We start from the raw sequence: 26,300 nt of genomic DNA on the forward strand, positions 1-26,300 counted from the left end.
CAGGTCGTGGGAAGGGGTTGTTGAAAAATGGTTGATCAACCACACTTGACTGAAGCTTCTCAGACTTTATTAGTAACTGTACTCTGAAGTCTCGTTGATACAAACATATATAGGGGCTTTTATCTTACCCGGAATGTCATAATCCCATGTCTGAGACCTAGGGAGGTAAGGAATGAGCATTCGGCCTTTACGTGACTGCTGCTGTGGCAGATTTCGCAATGTGTACCCGCCTTCTAGATACATGCATATGTGATGTTAGTCGGCAGTCAAATATTGAAGGAATATTGTGATGTGAAATGGTATAGCATTCAGCATGCCAATAGCTCCAGGTCCAATATAGACCACAGCGTAAAGCAATAAAGGACAATAGGAACCACGTAAGCCTGGCGAAACAGATGTTACGCAGTGTCAATGTACAAACTTAAATTCGCAGTATCGCTCTCACCAGCACCATGCCGTTGGTGTTGATAACTCCCGTTTAGAAGGAATCGGGAGTGTCATGATGAAAGGTGGATAATGAAAAGGTTCACGATTGGTATTTGAGAGAGGGAAGGAAGGAAGAAAAGAAAGGGAAGAGAGAGGAGCAAAATATCAGTCGTTGGCAACTTACTAAAGGCAGATGGATCTGAGCCTTAAGGACGTTGGATCAAAAAGAAAGATGAAAGACAGGCGTCAGAGCCTCAAGCTGTCTAGGATCCCATTTTCGAAGGCTACTTGGATAGTATCTTTCCAGAACCCCCGCACATCCTACTCAGACTTTGCTCACTTCGAACTATCCCGAAGTCGCCAAAGTCACAAACACATCTCGTGCATACTGATCGAGAGAAGATTGCATTTCACAACAACGCTCACACCTATCTTAAGCCCTCCGTATCACCGCCTATCCATGGATAGCCACGCTTCTAGGTGCCTAAGCCAGCACGCTCTGCGAGCAGGACGATCTCAATACCTCTCAATATCCTAACCTCTCGCATTAAACCCTACAAAGATCGATACTCCTTCATCACCACCATTTGGGAATTCGCAGTTGCCTGGTTATTCAAACACCAAACTTGCTACAAAAGTGTGAGGTATTGGCATGAAGACTGTGAGGGTGATCACGTCTAACTTTTACTTCAGTTTCAAACCAGAAAGGCACGTGGTAAAAGTACTATCTCAAGTCCATAATTCCCCTTATCTCCCCAGGGTCTATAAGTTGATCGTTACCTACCCATATTTGTGCTGTCACAATATACTGACATGCGGCTATATCATAATATGTCTCATCACTAGACACTTCATCAGCCCTGTAGGACTCTTCAAGTGGTTTCATTGAATGTAGTTCACGTGGGATATGTACCTCTAATAATGATAACCCTCGGAGGTCTTGGAACTTTTAGTTTAGCTCGGGGAGATACATTTACCCAGGTACATATATCAAGTCTGCTAGCATCGGCGATTAAGCAATTCAGCATCGAACATAACCTAAACCCCAACATTTCCTACCTCTCACCAAAATGTCTGGATGGGTTATAGCTGCTATAGATGCACTCAACTACGCGGGTGCAGTAAGCTTCACGCCCGAAAATGATATTCCAGATCTGACCGGGAAGGTCATCTTGGTCACTGGCGGTAGGTTAAACCGTATATCAATGGGGCATTAATACCGAATCTAACGCTATGCACCTACACAGGAAATGCAGGGTTGGGCAAAGAAACAGTCCTCCAGCTGGCCAAGCACAGGCCGAAGAAGATCTTCCTCGGTGCACGTTCAGGAGCAAAGGCAGAGGAAGCCATCAAGTCAGTAAAATCATCCGTTCCAAATGACGTCGAAATTAGCTGGATACCGTTGGACTTGGTGTCAGGTAAATCCATCAAGAACGCAGCGGAGCAAGTGAACGCCCAGTCGTCCCGTCTCGACGTCCTAATCCTCAACGCTGGTGTGATGGCTCTGCCGCCTGGAGAGACTGAAATGGGCCATGAGATTCAACTTGGCACAAATCACACCGGGCACTTCTATCTAACCAAATTGCTGCTGCCAACACTGCTCAAGACAGCTAAACAGCCAGGCTCAGATGTCCGCGTCGTAACGCTCGCTTCTGTGGGGCATAATTTTGCGCCAGCGTCTGAGAAAATCTTAGATCAAGAGAAGCTCAAGAAGGTCAACACACTTGCTCGGTACGGAGCTTCGAAGGCTGCCAATATTCTCTTCGCAGCAGAACTCAGCAGGCGGTACCCGTCAATAATGTCGGTGGCGGTTCATCCAGGTATTATCGTAACGAACTTGTATGGCGCTCTGAATTCGCAATCTCTGCTTGCTGCTTTGGGTTCTAAGATTTTGCATTTCTCTGGCTCGTCGGTGCGCCAGGGCGCGTGTAACTCGCTGTGGGCTGCCGCCGCTGCGAAAAAGGAGGATCTCACTAATGGTGGATATTATGTGCCTGTCGGAATTTTGAAACGTCGAAATAAATGGGCATGCAATGAGGATATGGGGAAGCGCTTGTGGGAGTGGACTGAATTGGAGCTTACCAAGGCCAATCTCTGATAAGATTCGTGTATCCACCTTTTCAGGGCTTTCTAAATAAGCTAGCGCATGATTTCAGCCCAGAATGCCAGTTGATAATACTGTCGAATTATTTTTTTATCGCTTTAAAGGAACTATGAACTAGCAACTTTGACAACAGCCTTCCCGAGGCCACCCTTCCCACTGTAAACAACCTGGCAAGCTGATCGTACTGCTTCAATATCAGAAAGCTCAACAGTGGTTCCCACCACCGTTCTCAACCTGCGTTCCTCGACATATTTTCTCAACTCGTCCAGATCTTGACCATTCGGACTCAGGAACATATAGGAATACTCAACACTATACCGCCCTGCCCTTAGTTTACGGACATAATCAAAAGCATTAAGTGCCATTCGTAAAGCAATGGGGATGTTCTGATCGTTCACTGAGAATTCCTGGAGCTGGTTGCCCGATGGCATGGTTGCAACCGACACGATACGTCCAGATTTTGGTTTCATTAGGGAGAGGTACTCCATTGCAGAACCAACTGTATCAAAGAGGAAGTCCACGGAGCCAGACTTGATGACCTCTCTTGGGTGGGATTTTGTGTAGTCAATTACTGTAAGTGTGTAAGCAAAAGTTTACCCAAGCGGAATTTGAGTTCTTACTCTGATCCACCGTTCCTCCGCCTAGGAGCTCGTTGACCTTTTCCATCTTTGAGGTCGAGACTGTGGTGATGACCTTGCCTGCATGGAACACATTCTTTGCCAATTGACATGCAAATAGACCTGTTCCACTCACTTTCATCATGTTAGATCCATACACAACAGTTTGCAGGACAAAAGCAACATACAGCCGGCGGGCACAAAGACAGTCTTTCCAGCCAGATCTCCTTCGTATTTTCTGAGTGCTTGAAGTGCGGTCATTGCTGCCAGAGGGATTGAAGCTGCATCCTCGAATGATAGTGATGACGGCTTCAGGGCAATGTATTTCTCTGCACATTTAGCATATTCACTGCAAGATCCTAGTAATCGAATGTCAGTGGGGTCCTATCTAATCGTCGGGGTTGCACATACCTCGAGAAATCTCCGGCAGTCTCGTATAGACTTCATCTCCGACTTGGAACCGCGTCACATCCGATCCAACCTCTGTGACTATGCCAGCACAGTCATAGCCGATTTTATAGGGAAATCTATGCATGTCAGGTACGAATTTTTGCAATGTATATGGGATCACATACGAGTCTTTCATCGCCAACTTCAGCATCCCATCAGCTTTCTTCACATCGATTGAATTGATGCTCGCCGCATGAACCTTAATGATCACATCTTTTGGATCACTGAGCTCCGGCTTGGCCAACTCAGAAACCTGGTAGCCCGATGGCTTCGAGTATGATGGAATGTTCAAGGACAACATCTCTGGTTGAAATTTTCAGCAAAATATGAAAATGCTAAAATGAGGGCCGCGACCACAATATATAAATCGGTTGAAGGTTCAAATGAAATAAGGGTTCGGGTGCCGGATCTGTCCATAGTTCATCTTTAGACCCACAGCAACGGGTCAATTATCTATCCGGCGCCATGCCAAGTGTTGAGATTATTCAACATGTCACGGGTCTCGATCAAATGTCTTACGATAACAAGTTGCAGAGATTTTATCAATACAGAATCTTCGAGATATTCTTACTCAAAATCAATAGTATTGCGAGAAGATGTTTTAGACATTTTTTGTTCACGTACTTAATGTTACACGGCAACAATTTTTTATACAATACATATCGTGATACAAAACTTGCAATCAGAGGCTTAGAGGCAGTAGAAGGGGCCCCGGGGGGGCATATCTAGTTAGCTAAGCTCTCGAATGACCGCGAGTTTGTATGCCGGCGAACCTTCTGAGGATGGAAGCACCTGGGCATGCAGGTCCACACCTGCCCAGGTGGGCAGGTGGATACGTCACTGAGCCTCGGTTCCAATGTTCCTTATTTTGCTACCTGCTCAACGCAAAATGCACCACATTTCAACCCAAGCTATACAATAGATGTCATACAACTTGGGGAGGTCATCGTACGAAACTAATAGTAATATTAGCTATATATTCCATATATGATGCAGGTCTTTCTGCCATAAAAATTCTGGCGCTGGGTTATTTATATATATATCTAGCACACGCTACAGCGTAGACCGGCGTCTCATGTGCGATGCCGATAAAAGCCACTCATATCAGCATGAAGCGCAAGCTTTTCAATTACGAGCCTTGCGCCACCCAAGGTAAATGGCTATCAGCGAAAACAACCCAGCCTGACAATGACGACCCATTGATCAGTCCCTAGGCTCAGAGGATTTTGAACTCTACATAGGTGCTCCGTGCTCCCTGCGGAGCACAAACATTGTCCGTATGATGTCAGGCTTCTCCTTATATCGTACCTAGTATGTCATCGACAGGAGAAAGGGGCTGGGATTCTCAGGGGCTGGATTATATGAGGCTGTTGGAGCTGATCGTTTGAATTGGAAAGATGGCTGTAAAGTCTAGCCAATGTTGCAGGTGACGATCATGGATCTTCACAAGGGACTACGAAGTAAAAGACGCCCCTGAAATAGGTATGTATCCGCTGGTATATTGATTTCTGCTGCACGTACGGAGTAGTATAGGTGGTATTTGCATACCAAATTGTCATTGGTACAATTATTATTGATATTCTGCATATCAAAGGGTGGTTCGCCTTAATCATCTTGGACTACTAATCCGAGGTCTCGAGGCAAGGTTGTTTCACCCATACGTGAGACACGGCAGCGCAGGGTTAGACTTCAAGCAAAATAGAATCTGCCAAAATCCTTCATGACAAGGCTAAATATATGGTGCATATATATAGCACACTAGTAGTGGGTGTCAAATGTCTAGGCCGTGGCTGGTGCCCACAGGGCTCCGGTCTTGCCCAGCCTCAGTCTCAGCCACAGTCTTGAATTGAAGTTACTATTACTTCTGTGTGGAGTACGTACTTGGATTAAATTTATTTGAAATAATATTAGCAGATTTATTTTGAAAACACAAAGTGTATTCGTGTGTAAAACAACAGTAACAATTAGCTTCCTGTACAACGAATGACCACATGGACGGAGTAGTGATTGCGATCCAAACACTACAATTACTGTCTAACAGCGTCGGATGCCAGCTGTATTTGCCATGTCTTGGCGTTTCTGGCTTCTAGAATGGACTAAGCCAAGACGGAGCTGGCAGCACTCATTTCGGAGATCAGGTGGTCGTTTGTTAGTATATCTTAACCAAATATATACATTTTTGAATATAAATTGCCACGGAGTACTATCTGAATTAGTTCGAACATGAAAATATTAAAGGTTTGTATGATCAGCGACTTAAGGCACACATTTGGACCCTTGATATGCTAGCAATCTCTATTATGAGGTGATTTTAAAAAGGTCGATCGTAATTGCAATGCAATAGTGCTACAAAGCGGTCATAGATTATTGATGGCTGGCGGATAGGTGGGCGAGTGCGGAGTAGGTCCTCAGTCGATCAGTGTGCTTCCTGTGCATAAGACGTCGCATTGAATTGCATGGATCAGCCTCGGAAGTCCGAAGCTACATTTGCGATGAAGGCTGGGTACTGGATGGGGTCAATCCGACCGAAATCATTGATAGATCCATGATCACTCCGAAGAGTACAAAGTAAATGTACAACATAAACTCTCCCGAGGTACGGAGTAAAAGGGAAAGAGAAGAAATGAATAACGGTGATCTTCTTTCACCTTCTATTGTGGGTTAGACTAGGCGGAGAAGTACGCGTTAATGAATTAAAAGAACTTTGTTCCACCGGTGAGCCCATCCTAAAGTAGGTTGATCGTCCCTACTGCACTATGGATAACACCATGACATCGTGTCTGTGTCATGTAGTGTGACTTGTGTATTAATTAATAATCGCATGGTTGGACGTGGACGTGATCATTGCAAGCGTACAAAGGTGAAGCGAATGGGGCCGAATGCTGTAGCTCTGGTAGAACTATAATACATGATATAGTCCACGAGGGGGTCTCAATAGGACTGTATGGGATGAATTGAGATGTTCTACTTCGTATTGATGCCCGTAAGAAATGAACAAAAAAGCAATTTGTCTTTGTTGTGAGACCACAGTGTGGTCCAAGTCAGACAGGCTGCCTGACAAAACAGGCAACAATCAGCCACCAGCGCCTCGCCGGCTATTCGAACATTTCGATGCAACCCTATGGAGTACACATATGACATCCCCTCTTTGTTTGTCTTATTTTTTGGGGGTCAAACAGAAAGGTCCCACTTTCTTAATTCCCAAGCAATTTATTTGTCTAATATTCGAGTTTATGTCCGAATGTGATAAAGGTGATAAAAGTGATAAAGTGCTACTAGATACATGGATACCCGTCACATGTAACCCCTGGAAGCGTCCATGGACACGGGTGAATGTGAATCATTCAGGTACCAGGGGAGAAATTCAGGAACACAATACACAACCAACCGGAACTCAAATGCTTTCTCCCTCTGATCAGCCACCCGGGGGGGCAGAAGAGGAGGCGAAAAGGACGAACTTCGCCATCGGAGTTCCACATGGATGATCCTAGCCTCCCCACACAGGGCCAATCATCAACCCACGAACGGGGTGATGAACGCCAATGAGCGCCATCATGAACTCGAAGGACCAACTAGCTTCGTTCACAGGGGCTTAATGCTATCTGAAACCGGCCAATCGCACCTGAACCAAGCGGCTGGATCCCCTCTCGGGCAGTGTTTCAGCCCTTACAGGCACTATACCCTCCCGCGCAAGGCCCAAAGCCCGCTATTGGACCACTTTTACAGCCACCTCTGAACGTAATTCGATTCCGCTGCGGGCCTCGACTGATCACTTTACCAAACGAGAAAGGAAGGGCAAAGGGCACACAGCTACTGGTGAGTACATATACTTTAGTTCCCCGTTCCTTCTTTTCTTTCTCTCGACCGTGCAAGCAGGGCTTCTTCCACAGTTCTATATCGTTTCTTTGTCGCTTCAATTTCGTCGTTTCCCCCTCATTCCCTCTAAAAAATGTTCTTTCCTTCATTGGTATGTCTATACGTCGCATGAACCGGTGGTCGAGCGCGACATGGTCCACTTCTCCACTCCCAACCAACCATGCAACCATCGCTAATTTCCCATATAGATCCTGGCTGCTGGCAGTCTATCTACTCTCATTCAAGCCATTCCTCATGGCGCGAAGTCCCACCACCATTCTTTGCACCGTCGCGCTGCTGCCACTTATGCTGTCATGGGTGGTAACGGTGATGTCTCCGACGGATGGCCTTCGATGAGCCAATGGTCGGAGTACGAGACTCTGTGAGTAGTAGATTAACCCCAAATGAAAAGCAGAGCGCCGAGCTAAACGTTTTTTTTCCTAGCTGGGGTCTCAACCAAATTTTGATTGCCGCTTCATGCGACAACTCTGACGACGAAACAAGCGACATTAACACTAGCATCAAGTCGATCGCCAGCGAAACTGGCGTCGACGCTCGATTCATCCTTGCAATCGTTATGCAAGAAAGCAAGGGCTGCGTTCGCGTCCAGTCCACCGACAACGGTGTCGTGAACACCGGTCTCATGCAGAGCCACGCTGGCGAGGGCTCCTGCAATAAGGACGGCAGCAAGACAACTCCCTGCCCCTCTTCCATGATCAAGCAAATGATCCAGGACGGCACCGCTGGAACCACCCAGGGCGACGGTCTCAAGCAGTGCTTTGAGGCCCAGAGCGGCTCTACTGCGACAAAGTACTACAAGGCCGCCCGGACCTACAACTCTGGCTCTATCGACTCATCCGGCAACCTCGGCCAGGGCGGCGCAACCCACTGCTACGCCTCTGACATCGCCAACCGTGTCCGCGGCTGGGCCGGCGATGTGACCGAGTGTATCGAATCTACCATTGGAAGTATTACTAACGGCCTGGAGTCGGCCCTCACTGGTGACGATGACTCGAGCAGCTCCTCATCCTTAACCGCTGCTGAGCAGCCCACCGAGACTGCCGAGACTATCCAGGCCTCTTCCTCGACCGCTGTTGAACAGCCTACTGAGACCGCTGCTCCTGTTCAAACAACCCCCGCCACTGTCGAGGCCGCCCAACCAGCCGAGACCACTTCCGCGGCACCTGCCCCCACCTGGACCCCCAATGCGAACGTGAACTTGGCCGCGCAGACCACCGCTACCCCATCCTGGACAACTAGGTCCACACCGGCCGCGACCACTGCACCAGCAGCCCCCCACTCATCATCCGGAACAGCACCTCTCTACCCCCACGCCACCTCATCATGCCAGAAATACTACACCGTCACAAGCGGTGATTTCTGCGCCAAGTTGACCGAAACTGTCGGAATCTCTTTCTCCGATCTCCGCAGCTTGAACCCTGGCCTCGATGAGAAGTGCTCGGATCTGTGGCTCGGATATCAGTACTGTATCAAGGCTTAAGTTCAAGCCTCTGATTGATCTACTTTTGGATCGATTTGTTTCCTTTCACTGATTCCCAAGATCTTTTGGATCTAATTTTACCCTTCTTTCCCTCCTTCAGGCGGTGCCTTCTTTGTATATAGCATGAGCTTGCTCTGCAAAAATTGGCTGTGGGTGATGCTGGCACCCGCCCATGGTCTTTTTACGATGAATGACACTAGCGAACTTTTTTTATGCTTTTGGACTTGACACCCTTCTTTAATCTTCGTAAAGTAGTTGCGTGTAGATACATGAAGAGCCATTTTGGCAGGCTTTATTCTCAATGAATTCGCCTAGTACTGTACCTGGGCAAAGTTGTGATTGACAAGTTGCCACCCACAAGATTCACCTGTATTCAATATATTGCAACCTCGGGTTCTACGTCGGTTCTCGCGAGGACTGTAGCTGTCACTTCTCCTACGGGGTATATGAAAGTAAGATCAAAATTCTCAATCCCTAGAATGGGAATGTCTGAATAGATCTAGCAAGTGAGGTTCCTAGCTTGTCGCTGGGGACTAGGTTTACTATGAGTATGTACGCTGGACACAAGAAAGACAAAGAGCAACCTTGCCTTTGACCACTTATAAGACATTGGAAAAGTGGAAAAAGCTATTGTTCAAACCAAAGATCAATGTCTCTACCAAAGGCCAGAAGACAAAGAAATGATTGAAAATCCATTATGATTGTCTCCTATCTTCCTATTTGAACCGACCTGAACCCCAGGTACTTGTTCATAATTATCCATTCCATTCAGCAATTTAATCTATCATACAGTTAACCAAACAACCAGCAAGTTCCTCGCCAAACCTTCAATATGATGCAACCAGGTATGTTCAGATACAAGTTCGGTGGTCCGGGTCTCCCTGAGTGGGAGGTAAGAGACTACGAGTGCGTTTATTTTGTGACAGTGCATTTCCACGAGAAATATAGATCATATTCCAGCGAAAAGCTCATGCGACGTATGATCCGTCGAATCAAAGATGGGGAGGCCGAGGTCAGCCTCAAGCCTCTCCATCGTCTCACTCCTCGATGTATCTCAATGCCTGTTTATGGACCCTATGACGCACCGAGTGCCGTTATTCTTGCAACCGCTAGAGAGGTTGCAGAGAAGCAATTGAATGAAATCCACCAGGGATTTGTGGAGATTGACATGGATCTCGTTTTCGGCCATCGACGTTAGAAATACCTAGCTTGCAATCAATCTATGAATAAAAGTTTCAGCTATTCCAATACAATTCTATCCACGTAGTAGATATTTGATATATTGTACGAAAATATAATATATAGACTACCTCATCTATAAGTTCCTACCATAATAGTGACCCTGCTACCAGGCAGATTGTAGTGTTGATGAACAATAAAAAACGAGTCATTTTAACTGAAGTTCTCCCCCTTCCACCACCAGTCGAATAACCTCCTTATTCAATCCTTCCCAACGAGTCCGCCCCTTAATAAACCAATATACAAAAGCAAACAAAGTAGTGGCACCAAAAATTGGTGCTGCATAATTCATGTTCTCCCCAGTAACCGGCAACGCCGACGGGAATGCCAGCCACACAGTTACCCAGGCAGTATACACCAAAGCAAAGACATTAACTGGAAGTCCCCAGATACCCATATTCCAGTTCCCAAGAGGGGCCACATGCTTCTGAAACCGGTTATGAACCATGCAACTGATAGCAATAAAATACGACACAAAGAGGCCAATCGAACCGAGTGCGACGAACGCCCCAAAAGCCGCACCGTCAGCGATGTTCAAACACGCTAGAACCATGACGACGAGTACTGGGAGCCAAACAGCACGAATTGGCACGTTGTGCTTGCGGTCGATCTGCCATTATTGTCAGCAATTATCCTCTGTGTTATCTTATATCTCACTGTCTGGTGCAAATGTTACATACATAACTAAACCACCGGGGCAGGGCTCCGTCGCGAGCCCACGCCCACGTCAACCTTGATACAGACGCGATGCTCGCCAGGTTGACCGACAGCGAGACTACAAGTAACCCGCTCACCATCGCGGTGGCGGCTTTGACGGACCCGGTTGCTTGCCGGCAGATCTCGATTATCGGGAAGCTTGACTTCTGGGCTTCCTCCACCGAGCCCATCGTGAAAAGCATGCAGACAACCATTGCGTATGCCAAGATACCATTGGCGACGACGGTATAAAAGATAGACCTAGGAACGGCCTGTTTCGCTCGGCGAACTTCTTCACTCATGTGTACTGCACCGTCAAAGCCTGCTTAGCTTAGCTTGCTGTATTTGATGTTTTTCCAAGTATTTAGTGCGCACGTACCGACAAACCCCCAGACAGGAGTGAGCAGACCTATATTCCATGCGGGGAATTCTGCCCAGCCAGAAGTACTTTGCGTGTGTAGAAAGACAAACTCTGGTGTGTGGCGAGGTGCTAGAGCTGTGAATACAACCAGAAACACAACCAGAAGGCAGATGTGCAGAATACCCGCCAGCATTTCAATCCACGGAATCATCCAAAATGTATACATGTTCATCAATGCTTCGACAATAAGCATGCCAATAATGATGAGGGTTATGTGCCATTGCTTTGCCTCGTACTCTGGGTAGTTCACACTCGCTAGGCCCTGGATCATCGTGGCTGTGGTGTTAGCAACACCGGCGAGTGTGGAGATCCACGCAAACCAGGTCACCCAGCCTATATAATGTTAGTCTTGATCTAGGCATTACTCGATAATTGTGACACCTTGCATCCAAGTGATGAATTTCCTCTGGCTCGGCGGTGCCAGGTAATGTGTCCAGTGATATTGAGCCCCGGCGATTGGTTGCATCGACGCCATCTCAGCTAGTGAGGCAGATTGGGCCATTGCGCCGAACACCACAATTACTATACCCCAGGCTAAGGCCTCAGGGCCACCATTTGAGAGTACAGTACTTAAATTCCTAAACAGTATCTGTGTTATTAGTGTTCAGGTACAACAAGGGATAAGGCTCTCATACAAAGCCTGGGTTTCCCAGCTGGACAAGTAAGTAAGTGAGAAAAAGAATATCTGGGTGAAATTGAAAAGCCGCTGTATACTGTCTCAGTTGAGTACACTTTGTTGACTGAACAAATTGTATCATACCTTAGGTGCAGCCTGTTCCGTGGGTCCAGTCTTTTTAAAGGGGCGGTTATAGGCATTGGAGACATTTGCACCTTGATCTGGTGCAGCCTTTCCAACGATAGTATTTTCCCTTTCCAAAGAGAGCATCTCAAGGCGCTCCATTTGTTCTCGGAAGTGCGAAAAATACAGTTGATGACAAGAAACAGAACATTGGACAAGTCCCGAAGGAAGATCGGAGAAAGAAAAAGCAAAACCGACGTGGAGGTCATGAATCCAAAAACAAGGATCATGCAGAATCCTTGTCTCACGGTAAATTGTCTTTGTCTTGCCTGTATGGGATCGGCGTATGCTGCAGAACCAGTATCCGGCCTGCTTTGGAGGTGGGACCGAAAGATGCACGGTTGTGGAACTTGAGATAGACTGATCAGTCGCAAGACAGAAACGATCGTGCTCGTGTGCCTCCAGTGGTCTAGAAGATCCAATAAAGAACCCGATATGAGGGTACTCGGACAGTGGTTGGGGTCTGCATATAACATATAATGTCTCTTCTGCTAACCTTTGGCATATACATGACTTTGCTCAACTATGTCCAACGAGAATATTTCGACGGCCATGTCATCCAGCATAGCGGTTCTCTTACCGCCGCTCTTACCTGTCACCGATAATGATCATGGCGCTTGGGTTATCACCGTGAGCACTATTCTACTTATTATCACCATTCTCGCGACAACAGTGACCTTGATATCTCGCATTCGTGTTTTGCGCAAAATTTCCTGGAGCGATTCAACTCTATTTCTCAGTTGTGTAAGTGCCTTCGCTTTCAATGATTGCTATTTTCTGATCAATCCACTAGATCATATTTATTCCTCAGACTGTTTGTGTGAATGTAGCCAGTTCCCATGGTATTGGTAAGCATCGATATGCATTGAGCAATGCCTCATTTGAAAAGTATAGCCAGGTCAGAACGTGAAGCACCTTTCTCCAAACCTTGAGAGTATATTCTCTAACATTATCAAGACACTCTTCGCTAGTCATCTTCTCGCCGTTCTCGTCTTAGGGTGCTCCAAGGCCGCCGTTGCACTTCTCGTCCTGTCATTGCAACCCTTTGAAAAAATAACGCTTGCATGCAAGGTTGTTTTGGGCTTGATCAGTACCTGGGCCCTAGCTGCACTCATAGCGCTCGGAAAACAGTGCAATGAACCACAACCGTGGAACTCCAGCCCCGAGCGATGTGTGAATCAACAAGTTCTATATATCGCGTTGGGAAGCATACACATGTTATTAGATGTAGTAATTATTGGACTGCCAGTTGCTCTACTACATCAAGTCCAGATAATACGGTGGAAACGCCACCAAATCTCTGCCCTGTTCGCGACGCGGATCCTGTGAGTAGCCGATCTCCCAACCTCGATAAAATCTCCATCTAATCCCACACAGCGTTCTAGCTCTCACCATTGCTGGTCTACGATCCCTCCCACCACTCTATAATTCCAAACCTCTAGATGAAACATGGAATGCCCTCATGCCAGCCATCTGGCTACAATTAATCCTCAGCTCCTCAATTCTCTGCACCTGCATCCCGGCCCTCAAACGTGTCCTCGCCGAGCTCCAGACAGGCATGATGGCCGGTGTGGTTTCGGACTTTTTTGAGAATTCCGTTTCGGGTCACACCAACTCAGGAGATCGATCAACATCCAAATTAATTGTTTAGAGGTAGCGTGATTATATACCCATTAGATTATCAACATCCACGCTACCCAGCTTGGTCGAATGGACAAGTTTATAATGGAGTGGTATAGGAGAAATGGGGGAATGTGGTGATTTTATGCCCACCTCTGCCTCCAGCAGTTTCATGTTTAGCTGGCATATTTTGGAATTCTTTTGAGCTTTAAAAGGCCTGTGGTGGCCTAATAGCAGTTCTCGATTTTAGGCTGCTCTTATGTGGCACAACTTCCAAATTTTTGTGATACCTTGCCCTTCTTCACTGCTACCAAAGGCCAAAAGCGTCGACAATACTATTGAATGTATGTCCAACATTTCTCCACGGCTCCTCTCGCAATACTCAGTCTGTTTAAGGTAGTCTCTTGGCTGGCCTTACTATAATCAACGAATCCAAAATTTGCGTGCAGTGAGACGCCATTATTATTGGCACTCACATACGTCCCAAGTCCATCGACGTCTGCAAGATCACATTTCCGTTGAACTAGCATAAAAGCAGCCCTCTGCCGTTGATATTCTGGATCTGTAGCGACGCTTTACCAAAAGCCACGATTATTACAGCCACCCAACTCAGAAACAGAGTGGGGAAGACATACAGATGTGTCTGATATCACCCATAACATGCATAGCGGGGTCCACATTCTTCGGGCGTGAATTAATTCGACAGGGTTCTGTGATTAAAAATAAATTTAGATATATATCCGAATTTACCCTTTCAGTGTTATTCTCAAATTGGAGTAGTTTCTGAATGATTCGTGTGAGCAATATTGACTCGTGAAGACTTGGTGGGGTAATGTTGGTTATATATCCACCCGACAGGAACAGAAGACTTCAGAGACGTCAAAACTGATTTTGTTCTCTACACAATGACAAACGACGTTCTTGATATACTAGGCCAGACTCCAGGCCTCTACAAACTGTACACACAAATATGTTCCATTTACCGTGTTCCCGAGGCATCTTCTCATGACGCCATCATCGATACTTTAACAAACGGACTTGACCGGTTGGCAAAGAGTTTCCCATGGCTTACTGGCCAAGTTATCAACGAGGGCGCAGGGGATGGTAATACGGGTGTCTTCAAAATATCTCCCCTCGACAAAATCCAGCTCGTGGTGAAAGATCTACGACATGACTCCTCCGCGCCGACAATGGACGGGCTTTGCCAGGCCAAGTATCCGTTTACCATGCTCGACGAGAACGTTATTGCTCCTTGCACGACTCTAAACCTACCGGGAAACTTGCCAAGTATCACGACCGAGTCAGCTTTGGTGTTTTGTGTCCAGGCGAATTTCATCAAGGGCGGTTTAATGCTCACGCTGGTTGCTCAACATAATGTCATGGATATGACTGGCCAAGATTTTATCATCGGATTGCTGTCCAAGGCTTGCCACAATGAGCCCTTCACAAGCGAGGAGCTTACAGTTGGTAACATGGATCGGAGCCATGCAATCCCGCTACTGGATGACTCGTACACCCCGGGCCCCGAGCTCGCTCACCAGATTGTGAAACCCCCACCAAGCGTCAGAGATGTTGTATCGGATCCAGTTACACCCCCCAAATCTACATGGGCTTACATCGAAATCTCCGCGGCACAGCTTGCTTCCCTCAAAGCTCTCACCACGAATACATTGCCCGCCTCCACGGACTTCATCTCTACGGATGATGCTGTTAGCGCTTTTATTTGGAAATCTATCGCTCGCGCCCGGGCTTCTCGTCTGGAAGCAACTTCTGAATCGTTGTTTACACGCGCAGTCGACATGAGACAGCGTTTTGGTATTCCGCAAGGCTATCCAGGCCTCCTGCAGACTTTGACATACAACACCCATACTATTCAGAAACTATCCCAAGAGCCTTTGGGTATCGTTGCCGCTGAGCTTCGGTCCCAGCTCGATCCCAAGAAGAATGATCTTGTATTCAGTACCCGTGCCCTCGCCACATTTCTCAGCCGCTCAGCTGACAAGACCAAGGCGTCTTTTACCGCCACGGTCAATGTTTCATCCGATGTTATGCTTAGCTCGTGGTCGAGAATTAGCTGTTATGATCTCGACTTCAATCTAGGATTGGGTAAGCCTGAAGCCGTGCGGAGACCACATTTTACACCCGTTGAGGGCTTGGGGTACTTGATGCCTCGATCGGCGGCTGGTGAGATGCCTGTTGGTATCTGTCTGAGAGATGAAGATTGGGAACGGTTAAAGGGGGATGGGGAGTTTACGAAGTATGCCAGGTATATTGGGTAAGGGATTTATGTTGAAGCAATGTGAATTATTATCAAAAAGACACTGATATTTGGATACTACATATATACATCCGTATCCAGGCACATCAGGCACATCAGGCACGTAAGGCACATAGTTGAGGGTCTACGGTAGCACTGTCGATCACCGTCTCCGCATTCCGTCATGCCTCCGCATTTGGGAACTTTGAGAGTCTCCTTCCTTCATCTCTCTCACCCTGGTCTTTTACTCAGTTCCTTAACTATTACTACTTAGTTTTTCATTCAATCATATTAAAACACCATTGTTTGTTGTCTTTTCCTAACAATCTAAAACCGTCATCATGGGTGGGGAAGTTCCCTTTCGCCCCGCTCCTCCAGCTTTACCCCAGTTAGCTGAACGCCCGGTCGGCCAACGTATCAAGAAGATCTACACCGATCGCCTGAACCAGTTCACATCGAACGGCCAGTATGAAGGTCAGAACCTCGTCTCAAAGTATCACGAAGCTACAAACTCGGACGAAGACCATGTCAAGCTCTCTGTTTACTCGGTTCCGGACCTACAGCGACCGACCTTCAAAGAGGCGACCTCTCAGGAATTCAAGCCAACTCATATAGGCGCCTCTTTTGGCCCCAGTTGGTCCACACATTGGTTCCGGATTCACCTCACAGTGCCCGAGGACATGCTTCAACGAGAACATCTAGAGTTCCACTGGGATGCCAACAACGAAGGTCTGATCTGGACAGAGGACGGTCACCCACTGCAGGGCTTGACTGGAGGTGGTGAACGGACCGAGTTTGTTCTCCCCAAAGGCTGGTGTGATGGGAAGGAGCATACCTTCTATATTGAAATGGCTTGCAATGGCATGTTTGGTAATGCTCCTGGTGGCGATTCAATCCAGCCACCAAATCCCGATAAACACTTCACGCTCAGCACGGCGCGAATCACCGCGGTAAATCTAGCTGCCAGAGCACTTTTCTATGATTTTTGGATCATTGGAGATGCCGCTCGGGAATTCCCAAGTGAGTCGTGGGAGTCGCATGAAGCCAATGTCGTGGCAAATTCTATTATCGATACCTTCATTGCCGGTAATGGAAGCAACGAGGCTATTAACGAGGCCCGGAAGATTGCTAGAAAATATCTCGGCGACAAAGTGGATTCGTCCGATGTTTACGACACAAACACGCAGCCAATAGTTTATGCCATTGGCCATTGTCACATTGATACCTGCTGGCTGTGGCCTTGGGCCGAGACTAAGCGAAAGGTAGCACGGTCGTGGTCCAACCAATGTGATCTGATGGAACGATATCCAGAGCACCGGTTTGCTTGCTCTCAGGCTCAGCAGTTCAAATGGCTTAAGCAGTACTATCCATCCGTCTTTGATCGCGTGAAGCGCTGGGTAAAGAAGGGCAACTTCCAGCCTATCGGCGGGAGCTGGGTCGAACACGATACGAACATGCCAAGTGGAGAGTCGCTGGTCAGACAGTTTTTGTATGGACAGCGATTCTTCGAGGCAAACTTCGGTAAGAGAAGCACAACTTTCTGGTTGCCAGATACCTTCGGGTACTCTACCCAGATTCCTCAGATATGCCGCCTGGCTGGAATGACCCGCTTCTTTACCCAGAAGCTCAGCTGGAACAACATCAATAACTTCCCTCACACTACATTCCAATGGGTTGCGCTTGATGGCAGCCAAGTCATGTGCCACATGGCCCCTGCCGAGACCTACACGGCTGAAGCACACTTCGGTGATGTCAAGCGTAGTGTCACTCAGCATAAGTCGCTAGACAACGACAAGACATCGCTACTTGTGTTTGGAAAAGGCGATGGAGGTGGTGGCCCGACCTTTGGGCACCTCGAAAAGCTGCGTCGCTGCCGTGGTCTCAGTGATCAAGTCGGCTCATTGCCCCGAGTGCAAATGGGCGAGTCAGTAGATGACTTCTTTGCAAAGTTGGAGGCAAAGGCTGCCTCTGGCACTGATTTTGCTACCTGGTACGGCGAGCTTTACTTTGAGTTGCACCGCGGAACATACACCACTCAAGCAAATAACAAGCGCAATAACCGCAAGTCCGAGTTCCTCCTGCGTGAGATCGAGCTTCTTGCGACCTTTGCAACCATCAGTGCTTCCAATAGTGGATATCAATATCCCAAGAAGGAGATTGACGAGATGTGGGAAGGAACCCTTCTTTGTCAGTTCCACGACTGCTTGCCGGGAAGCTCCATCGAGATGTGCTATGACGACTCAGACAAGTTGTATGCCGAGATCTTTGAGACCGGAGCTAAGCTGCGAAAGGATGCTCTCGAGGCTTTGGGACTCACTGGCGATTTCACGGGTGGAAATTTCATGGCTCTCAACACCTTGCCATGGCCCCGATCAGAAGTCGTTGCAATTCCTCCAGCGGTGTCCGCCGCTTACAATGGATCCAGATATGCCGTGGCTGATGGTACAACTGGGGTGATGCAAGTTCAGCCAGCTGACTTCAAGACAACCACTTCGGTGACCGTGGCCGAGGTCAAAGCTGGTGTCTTCCGTCTGGAGAATGGTAAGCTCAGGGTTGATGTTCAGGACGGGGTTATCACATCCTTGTACGATGTGGAAGCCGATAGAGAGATCGTCGCGAAGGACCGCAAGGCTGGCCAGCTAGTCATCTTCGACGACAAGCCTCTTTACTGGCAAGCATGGGATGTCGAGGTGTTCCATCTCGAGTCACGAAAGGAGTTGCCCGGGGGTAAGACGACCATTGTAGAAAATGACCCTCACCGGGTGAGTGTCATGACTGAGACACAGATCAGCGACAAGAGCTGGGTTAAGACCACAATCAGCCTGTCGGCATCCACATCTAATGAGCCCTCATATGTGGAAATGGAAAGCGAGGTGGAATGGCAAGAGACCATGAAATTCCTCAAGGTCGAGTTCCCCGTTGATATCACCAACACCGAGGCATCCTACGAGACCCAGTATGGCATCGTTAGGCGCCCGACCCATTATAACACAAGGTATGCACTGACTTTCTACAAACTTCACAACGATACTAATTACTCTGCAGTTGGGACATGGCCAAATTCGAAGTCTGCTGTCACAAGTGGGCCGACCTCTCTGAAAACGGCTATGGAGTCTCCATCCTCAACGACTCTAAATATGGCTTTGCAACATGCGGTAACCTGATGCGCCTTTCGCTGCTCCGTGCCCCGAAGGCACCAGACGCCCACGCTGACATGGGCCGCCACCACATTCGTTATGCAATTCTTCCTCACGCCGGTGCCCTTGATGCCCGAACAATCCGCGCAGGCTTCAATTTCAATAACCCACTCGTTGTTGAAAAGGCCGGCCCTAAAGCATCTGCTTCTAATGCCCTATTCAAATCTCTGTCTATCAAGGGCGCGCCTTCCTTGATTCTGGATGTTGTCAAGCGCGGTGAGGATGATGCCGATGTTTCGTGGGATGGTACTCCTACCCGTCCCGGGAAGAGTGTTATCCTGCGTGTCTATGAATCACTTGGTGGTAAGGCTCGTGGTACCATTGAGACAACATTGCCTGTGAAGAGTGCTTTCAAGTGCAATATTCTCGAGGATGTTGAGAATGACGGGCTTGACATTGCCACTGAAGATAGTCATTCGGCGATCAAGATTGAGTTGAGGGCGTTTGAGGTCGCTACGTACCGACTGCAGCTGTGATTGTAAGGAACATATTCGAGTGGCAGTTTTTAACCAAGCCTAGGGAGTATCGCAAGGCACCCATTTTATGTACCTAGCTCGTGTCGCATTCAATTGGAAGCAATGAAACAAATGATATATCCGACAAACGCTGTCTGTATAAGTTCGTGATTTTACATGATATCGCATCGTAGGTGTAATAAGACAGATAAATCCCATTCCCATTTCCCGCTACGCCCAGCAACACGACTCCTCCCAGGAGTCATGCGAAAAGACAAACCAACCAACTCCGAAAAAGCCAAGTAGATGCAAGACGAACGCAGGATATAAAGAGTAAATCTCGCAAGAAGACTCAGTCTCTCCCGTAGCTGATTTTCAACCGCTTAACAGAAGGCTTGTCCTCGTCGGATATATCCTCAGTCTGGTTCTTTCCCTTGGTATTCTTCGACCCGCCGGTCGCCTTCTTCTTGTTTTTTGACGAGCCATTCGAGTTCTTCACCCCGCTAGCGGAAACGGATAACGGGTCAACCTTCATGGACATGCCTCCACCAGTCGTAGATGTCGGCGTCGCTGCGTGGGAAGGCGTTGTTTGTACGGAGGAGGGTCCTGGGGAATCCTGCGGACACAAACAATGATCGTTAGTCCCCAGTCCAAATAAAAAAAACCCCCCATACTTGGTATTCAAGGCGGGTAGTTCCTTGGTAAGTTCGGTTCAGCATACCAGCATGTAACTCGCCGAGCTCCGCGAGAAAACTCGATCCGATTCCGTCACCTGCGCCTTTCGCCTCGACCCGGCCATGCTACCACCCAGACCCAGTCCTGAGGCGCCGAGACTCGACCCGCTCGCGGAGCCTTTGATGTAATTATCGAAGCCCTTGATGATGTTTCCGGCGGTAGTTTCTTCCAGGTATGATTGTTCGAAGCGGAAGATTTGGTCTTCGAGTTGGGCCTGGGGAGAGGTGTGTTAGCAACACATCATGGTGGAACTGTTTACACACGTTCATGGGTGGATATTGCGAGACGGTGTGGGGTTGGAGAACATGCTCGCGCAGCGAAAGAAACAAAATACTAGAAAAGTAACCACGTCCGGTCCCTAGAAGACGAGAACGCGCGAGACTGCACTCACCATGCTCTTATCCATTAATCGCTTTTTCTGTAGTGTGTCCCTCAGCTCGCGGCGCAGTTTCTCGTAGTATGGTAACCCGCGACTCGCGGCATTCTGATCGGCAGGCGCATTCGGTGCCCCTGCTGTTGCGCCGGCTGTGGGCGCCGCAGCTCCGGTGGTCGTGGACGCGGGTGTTGGAGCTGGTGCTGTGTCTGCCATTATTGGAGGGTTGAAACGCAATGGAGAGGATATTTGCTTTACGTCAAAGGCACGTATGGCATGCGCAGAATGGGCGAAAGGTAGTTGAGATTGGGGTGGAAATTGTGTCAGTGCGTAGTCAATGACCGCGTTGGGGACTAAGAGAGTTATAGCCGCTGGGAGATCTTATCAACGTTTGTCTTGTTTGCATCCCCCTCCTTGATCGTCAGCTATGATGTGCTTTGCTAGTTGTCTCTCCTCGTACCAACTGCTCTCTTATGAGTATATTGTCATTTGTTTTATTGAAACATAATAAGGCTCTTGTTACTTTTATTGCGTGGTTATTTACTACTATTCAAGATGGACCACTCGATGCACATGGACATGGGTCACGGTGATATGGGCCACGGCGATATGGATATGGGTGCGAAATGCAATATGAATGTGAGATATATAGCCTTCGGTCTGCTTTGATCCCATGCTAATATCGAATGTCTGAATCGTAGATGCTCTTCACCTGGTCCTCCGAGAATTTGTGCATCATCTTCCGCAGCTGGCATGTCACCGGTCCCTTCTCCTTTCTTTTCTCCCTCATCGCTATCGTTATCCTTGCTGCGGGCTACGAGGGGGTACGATCAGCGACTCGGAAATACGAGGCTGCCCATGCACAGCAGCTCAGTGCGTTCCTGGGCACTACTGCCACTACTGGGGGTAAGTGATTTGCTCTTTTTGTGGGTCAAAGTACAATGTCAAGCATACTACATTTGCAATAATTCCTGCTATGTTTTGGAGATATGATAGGGAGATGGTATACTCTGAATGAGCAAGGTTCTTTCTTATTGATGCCTTGGCTCTCTGCAGACGCTGAGATCGCCGACCCTATCATTGCCAACGGCCTGGCGGATGCAATCCCTCACACTCACCACGAAAGCTCACCACTGCTTGTAGGAAGGGATAACAGAGCGGCGTTGGTGCGCAAGGGCAAGCTTATCACGGCGGCCTTATACGCCATCCAGGTGTTCTATAGCTTCTTCATCATGTGAGTGCCTTCCAACAATCCCTCTGGCTTCGTCCTAGCTTGCTGACTTCCTGGTTTAGGCTGCTCTTCATGACATATAATGGGCAGGTCATGATCGCAGTTGCAGTGGGCGCGTTTGTTGGGTACTTGGTTTTCTCCGATGGGACGCCAGCTGAAAAGACAATCGCGTGTCATTAAAGGATGCAATCCAGGGCATTGGCGTATTTGCAGATTCAGAGGCAGGTGTAAAGAACAATGGTCAGTAATTTGAACTGGTTTTCGGATTGGAATTGATGGGTTTAGAAGCCCCTTCCGGCGGGAGACTGTGCTGGTTTGTGGTTCCATCAATTCAATCTCTCCATACTGCAGTAATAGTTCATATAGTTCATGGAATTTCCACATCACTCCCATCATCACCAAATCCAAAACTGAATCCACCTCCTTCGGTGTCTTGTCCATCAGGGGTGTCCTCTGTTTTCCCATGAACAATATCCTCCCACTTGCGCTTCTTGCCTTCACTCTTCTTCTGCAACTCCTCCCAAGCCTGCTCCAGCAGCTCGGGATATGCCTCGCGCATACCGGACATAAACCGCTCACATGGGTTAGCCACGTTTTTCCGGAACCCAGACACCTGGTCTGGCTTGTTAGACAAGAAATCTAAAGCAGCTCCAAGATGGCCTCGGGGAACAAAGTTCTGCGTGATAGCGATCGACGGCTCTAGGTTCACGACCAAATGCCACCACCCAGACGGAACGTGTAAGATCTCACCCTCGCCGCAGATACCTTCCACACAGCCTGGAGTCCGGCGGGCTTCAGCATGAAAGCCCAGTAACCACTCGGCAATGCTTAGCGGAGAAGTCACCTCACTCTGGTCATCCGACACAAAGACACCCGGGGGCGGGGGCTGTTTCGTGCTAGACGGGAACATAATCCAATATTTAGGACCACGTAGCACGGCATTCCATGCGCTGGTAGCATTGGGGTCTTTGTGGAACTTGCTGCCGGACCGCTCGGGACCGATAATCAACCACTGATGATCAGGGCGGTCGTCACCGAGCACGGAGAAGAAGTCTTCGGCGAAGCATGCTGGGGGCCAGTACGATGCGTCGGGTGTGGTTTCTGGAGACCCCACGGACAGTCCCATCTTGGAGACGAATGATCGGTCGAATAGGTACAGCGGGCTCTCGTCAGAGTTGTCCGCCATGTAGTCGCCGTAAGTGCGCATGGCCCAGTCTACGGCTTCGGCGCGGAACTTGGTCTTTCCGTATCGAGCGAGTAGTGACCCCACAGTCCAGTTCTTATATGCTGGCCAGGCCTTGACAGGCTCAGTCAGGATGAATGGTCGGTCGGTCCAACTTGCTTGGAATTCCTCTGGTGACAGGTCTGGAAGACGTGCAATCTGGTTCCGCACCGGGATCTTGGAGACATACGGGTCGAGTGAGATGTGTGCGCAGTTGAACGGCCGGTAGAGAGAATCGGAGAATAGCTGGGAACAGTCCACCATGGGCACTTTGGAGGCAGGGATATTGAGATATGTTGACCGCCATGTCCCTCGCCATGTGAAATCTTCTCTTGGGTCACTGCAACCAGACTTAGTACGGATATCATTGGTGTTCATTGGGAAATTATTATATTATATGAATAAGGGTAGGGCTCAAGACCAAAAACATGACTTGGATCTACATAATTCAACTTGGATCTGCTGGCTTGTGGCTTACCGAACAAACAGCGCCTTCCACAGTTCTTCAGCCCGGGTAAAGGCATAGAAGGCCTTGCATGTCCGCCCGATTTTCAACAGGCTTGGCCCATCAAAGCCCTCCAACAACAACAGGATTAGTTCATCTGGCAGATGTTGAAAGGTCCCTATGGCGTTACGAAGACTCCAGGTAGCCAACAGAGCATTTCCACTTGGTTTCACACCTAGCGGGTGGGAGGGAATGGCCTCCTTTATGATCTCTGCATCCTGTGGTGGTGGATGACTCGGCAATGATGTTATGTCAGGCATGATCTGAGGCTGGCACTTTTAGGGCTTCAAATATCCTGTTTAGTGGCGACCTGACCAAACTGGAAGGTAGTTCACCAAATAAATGAAAAAAAGAGAAACTGAATTGATAAAACCTAAGAAATTGATTCAAGCAACAATTTGCTCCCATCAATAACCAATTCAAATGAATAAAATATAGTCAACAAGAAAGATGTTTTTCATGTTCATGTCCACTCTAAACTCGCTTGGGCTTGGCCACATCCAATTAGGAAAGCGGTGGGATAATGCCCCGTAAAAAAAAAAAAAGCGTAGCAAATGGCGCCGCAGTTGTGGCCATCTGATTTTTTTCGCTTTTCTTCTCTTTCTCCTCCCACCCCATTTGTGAATTTCACATCCAACCACTTTTGTCAACCTTTCCTAGTATCCTATAAAAAGACTCTTTAATAAAGAGTCTGAGGTACTAGAAGTCAACTTTCCCACGCAGCGAACCTCCACAAGTTCGCTAAAACTACCCCACCACACCGATCACAGACGTCTGTGATCCTTTCTATCAAACCGCAAATATGGCTGACAAGGGTCTTGAGGATCTCGCCGAGGGTATGTACTATATCCCCGTTACTTTTTGATCAAAGATCCGTTATTTTGCTTTCACTGGAAGTCGCAACCGCGAGCGCATTCAATTTTGGGTGGCGTCAGATACGGAAGGCACGATATGAAGATGGAGGCTAATATTGCATTTTTCTTTTAACAGGGCAGATCGAGTCTAACTACGATGAGGTTACCGACTCCTTCGACGCTATGGACCTGAAGCCCGAGCTGCTTCGCGGTATGTACCCCCTTCGTCTTATCAGGTGGGGTTGAAAAAAAATTTACTAACGGTGGGATACCAGGTGTCTACGCTTACGGTTTCGAGCGTCCCTCCGCTATTCAGCAGCGTGCCATCATGCCCATCATCAAGGGTGAGTTTTGCTTCATTCCCAACCCACTTTTGAAATTTGCGCCTAACCTGTGAGGTCAGGCAACGATGTTATCGCCCAGGCTCAGTCCGGTACCGGTAAGACCGCTACCTTCTCCATCTCCGCCCTGCAGAAGATCGACCCTGAGGTCAAGGCCTGCCAGGCTCTGATCCTTGCTCCCACCCGTGAGTTGGCTCAGCAGATCCAGAAGGTCGTTGTCGCCATCGGTGACTTCATGTCCCTCGACTGCCACGCCTGTATCGGTGGTACCAACGTCCGTGAGGATATGAACGCTCTCCGCGCCGGCCCCCAGGTCGTTGTCGGTACCCCCGGCCGTGTTCACGACATGATCCAGCGCCGTGTTCTGTCCACCACCGCCATGAAGCTCTTCATCCTCGACGAGGCCGATGAGATGCTGTCCGTAAGTTATTACAATTGATATTATGTGTATCAAAAAATCGGTTCTAACTTTTTTTTTTCTTTTCAGCGCGGTTTCACCGAGCAGATCTACGACATCTTCCAGCTGCTTCCCCAGTCTACCCAGGTTACCCTGCTCTCCGCTACCATGCCCCAGGATGTCCTTGAGGTCACCACCAAGTTCATGCGCGACCCCGTCCGTATCCTTGTCAAGAAGCAGGAACTTACCCTTGAGGGTATTAAGCAGTTCTACATTGCCGTTGAGAAGGAGGAGTGGAAGCTCGACACCCTCTCCGATCTCTACGAGACCGTCACCATTACCCAAGCTGTCATCTTCTGCAACACCCGCCGAAAGGTCGACTGGCTCACCGACAAGCTCACTGCCCGTGATTTCACTGTCTCCGCTATGCACGGTGACATGGAGCAGGGCCAGCGTGATGTTATCATGAAGGAGTTCCGTTCCGGTTCCTCCCGTGTCCTGATCGCCACTGACCTTCTGGCCCGTGGTATCGATGTCCAGCAGGTTTCCCTGGTCATCAACTACGATCTCCCCGCCAACCGTGAGAACTACATTCACCGTATCGGTCGTGGTGGTCGTTTCGGTCGTAAGGGTGTTGCCATTAACTTCGTCACCGCTGACGATGTTCGCATGCTCCGTGAGATCGAGCAGTTCTACTCCACCCAGGTTGAGGAGATGCCCATGAACGTGGCTGACCTCATCTAAACACCCTAACTCTTGACGTCTTGATGCGGTTTACGATCGCAGAATCTGCGTTAAAAGTGGCTTTCTGCGTTTCTGCCTGCAGTGTGCCGGGGAAATGAATGGGGCTATGCTTTCGCATATTGAGTCGACAAGTCGACGCCCCGGTTATTTTCCCGGTCCTTGCTATGGCTTCCTATGTCTTGCACCAACGGAGATGAGACATGTTTGCGTTCACCTCTTGCTGCTCCGTTTTCTCTTATTTTTTTATGCATTTCCCTCTGT

The 26,300-nt window shown here is 48.4% G+C and overlaps 12 protein-coding genes across 12 annotated transcripts; 8 read left to right on the forward strand and 4 right to left on the reverse strand.

Annotated features, from left to right (window-relative positions):
• Positions 1-1,496: 1,496 nt before the first annotated feature.
• Positions 1,497-2,524, forward strand: N7487_009875 (uncharacterized protein; the record flags this gene model as incomplete). The annotated part of the gene is made up of 2 exons (XM_056877605.1): positions 1,497-1,611; positions 1,674-2,524. 2 exons carry the CDS (start codon positions 1,497-1,499, stop codon positions 2,522-2,524), a joined length of 966 nt encoding a protein of 321 aa, XP_056726185.1.
• A 113-nt stretch (positions 2,525-2,637) lies between these two features.
• N7487_009876 (NADP-dependent oxidoreductase) lies at positions 2,638-3,898 on the reverse strand (the record flags this gene model as incomplete). The annotated part of the gene is made up of 5 exons (XM_056877606.1): positions 2,638-3,101; positions 3,151-3,282; positions 3,336-3,476; positions 3,559-3,674; positions 3,723-3,898. 5 exons carry the CDS (start codon positions 3,896-3,898, stop codon positions 2,638-2,640), a joined length of 1,029 nt encoding a protein of 342 aa, XP_056726186.1.
• A 3,648-nt stretch (positions 3,899-7,546) lies between these two features.
• Positions 7,547-8,953, forward strand: N7487_009877 (Peptidoglycan-binding Lysin subgroup; the record flags this gene model as incomplete). The annotated part of the gene is made up of 3 exons (XM_056877607.1): positions 7,547-7,564; positions 7,662-7,834; positions 7,897-8,953. 3 exons carry the CDS (start codon positions 7,547-7,549, stop codon positions 8,951-8,953), a joined length of 1,248 nt encoding a protein of 415 aa, XP_056726187.1.
• Positions 8,954-9,785: 832 nt separating this feature from the next.
• N7487_009878 (uncharacterized protein) lies at positions 9,786-10,151 on the forward strand (the record flags this gene model as incomplete). Its single annotated transcript, XM_056877608.1, has 1 exon — positions 9,786-10,151. One exon carries the CDS (start codon positions 9,786-9,788, stop codon positions 10,149-10,151), a length of 366 nt encoding a protein of 121 aa, XP_056726188.1.
• Positions 10,152-10,340: 189 nt separating this feature from the next.
• On the reverse strand, positions 10,341-12,210 carry N7487_009879 (Amino acid/polyamine transporter I; the record flags this gene model as incomplete). The annotated part of the gene is made up of 6 exons (XM_056877609.1): positions 10,341-10,802; positions 10,873-11,210; positions 11,268-11,642; positions 11,691-11,887; positions 11,945-12,015; positions 12,070-12,210. 6 exons carry the CDS (start codon positions 12,208-12,210, stop codon positions 10,341-10,343), a joined length of 1,584 nt encoding a protein of 527 aa, XP_056726189.1.
• Positions 12,211-12,633: 423 nt separating this feature from the next.
• On the forward strand, positions 12,634-13,759 carry N7487_009880 (uncharacterized protein; the record flags this gene model as incomplete). The annotated part of the gene is made up of 4 exons (XM_056877610.1): positions 12,634-12,852; positions 12,902-13,006; positions 13,066-13,433; positions 13,486-13,759. 4 exons carry the CDS (start codon positions 12,634-12,636, stop codon positions 13,757-13,759), a joined length of 966 nt encoding a protein of 321 aa, XP_056726190.1.
• Positions 13,760-14,633: 874 nt separating this feature from the next.
• Positions 14,634-16,007, forward strand: N7487_009881 (uncharacterized protein; the record flags this gene model as incomplete). Its single annotated transcript, XM_056877611.1, has 1 exon — positions 14,634-16,007. One exon carries the CDS (start codon positions 14,634-14,636, stop codon positions 16,005-16,007), a length of 1,374 nt encoding a protein of 457 aa, XP_056726191.1.
• Positions 16,008-16,326: 319 nt separating this feature from the next.
• On the forward strand, positions 16,327-19,658 carry ams1 (alpha-mannosidase; the record flags this gene model as incomplete). Its single annotated transcript, XM_056877612.1, has 2 exons — positions 16,327-18,980; positions 19,031-19,658. The coding sequence occupies 2 exons, from the start codon at positions 16,327-16,329 to the stop codon at positions 19,656-19,658; spliced, it is 3,282 nt and encodes a 1,093-aa protein (XP_056726192.1).
• Positions 19,659-19,989: 331 nt separating this feature from the next.
• On the reverse strand, positions 19,990-20,961 carry N7487_009883 (chromatin modification-related protein EAF6/MEAF6; the record flags this gene model as incomplete). Its single annotated transcript, XM_056877613.1, has 3 exons — positions 19,990-20,253; positions 20,359-20,586; positions 20,764-20,961. 3 exons carry the CDS (start codon positions 20,959-20,961, stop codon positions 19,990-19,992), a joined length of 690 nt encoding a protein of 229 aa, XP_056726193.1.
• A 332-nt stretch (positions 20,962-21,293) lies between these two features.
• N7487_009884 (low-affinity Cu transporter) lies at positions 21,294-22,161 on the forward strand. Its single transcript, XM_056877614.1, has 4 exons — positions 21,294-21,384; positions 21,447-21,651; positions 21,802-21,979; positions 22,039-22,161. The coding sequence occupies exons 1-4, from the start codon at positions 21,301-21,303 to the stop codon at positions 22,154-22,156; spliced, it is 585 nt and encodes a 194-aa protein (XP_056726194.1). The 5' UTR covers positions 21,294-21,300; the 3' UTR covers positions 22,157-22,161.
• A 182-nt stretch (positions 22,162-22,343) lies between these two features.
• On the reverse strand, positions 22,344-24,013 carry N7487_009885 (putative F-box and JmjC domain protein; the record flags this gene model as incomplete). The annotated part of the gene is made up of 2 exons (XM_056877615.1): positions 23,677-24,013; positions 22,344-23,538 (listed from the first exon to the last, which is right to left on the reverse strand). Exons 1-2 carry the CDS (start codon positions 23,961-23,963, stop codon positions 22,344-22,346), a joined length of 1,482 nt encoding a protein of 493 aa, XP_056726195.1. The 5' UTR covers positions 23,964-24,013.
• Positions 24,014-24,505: 492 nt separating this feature from the next.
• On the forward strand, positions 24,506-26,039 carry tif1 (putative eukaryotic translation initiation factor 4; the record flags this gene model as incomplete). Its single annotated transcript, XM_056877616.1, has 5 exons — positions 24,506-24,539; positions 24,694-24,768; positions 24,833-24,901; positions 24,961-25,319; positions 25,386-26,039. 5 exons carry the CDS (start codon positions 24,506-24,508, stop codon positions 26,037-26,039), a joined length of 1,191 nt encoding a protein of 396 aa, XP_056726196.1.
• Positions 26,040-26,300: the final 261 nt, after the last annotated feature.

This window comes from Penicillium crustosum (assembly GCF_028827405.1).
Source record: "Penicillium crustosum strain IBT 35664 chromosome Unknown utg000004l_segment0_segment0, whole genome shotgun sequence".
Taxonomy (NCBI): domain Eukaryota; kingdom Fungi; phylum Ascomycota; class Eurotiomycetes; order Eurotiales; family Aspergillaceae; genus Penicillium; species Penicillium crustosum.

What these genes read in the sequence shown, in the direction of transcription:
- N7487_009884 (XM_056877614.1), top strand. Translation starts at nt 21,301, where the DNA reads ATGGACCACTCGATGCACATGGACATGGGTCACGGTGATATGGGCCAC. An exon ending in GTGCGAAATGCAATATGAAT is followed by an intron (nt 21,385 to 21,446) that starts GTGAGATATATA and finishes TCTGAATCGTAG; the next exon opens with ATGCTCTTCACCTGGTCCTC. An exon ending in TTCTATAGCTTCTTCATCAT is followed by an intron (nt 21,980 to 22,038) that starts GTGAGTGCCTTC and finishes TTCCTGGTTTAG; the next exon opens with GCTGCTCTTCATGACATATA.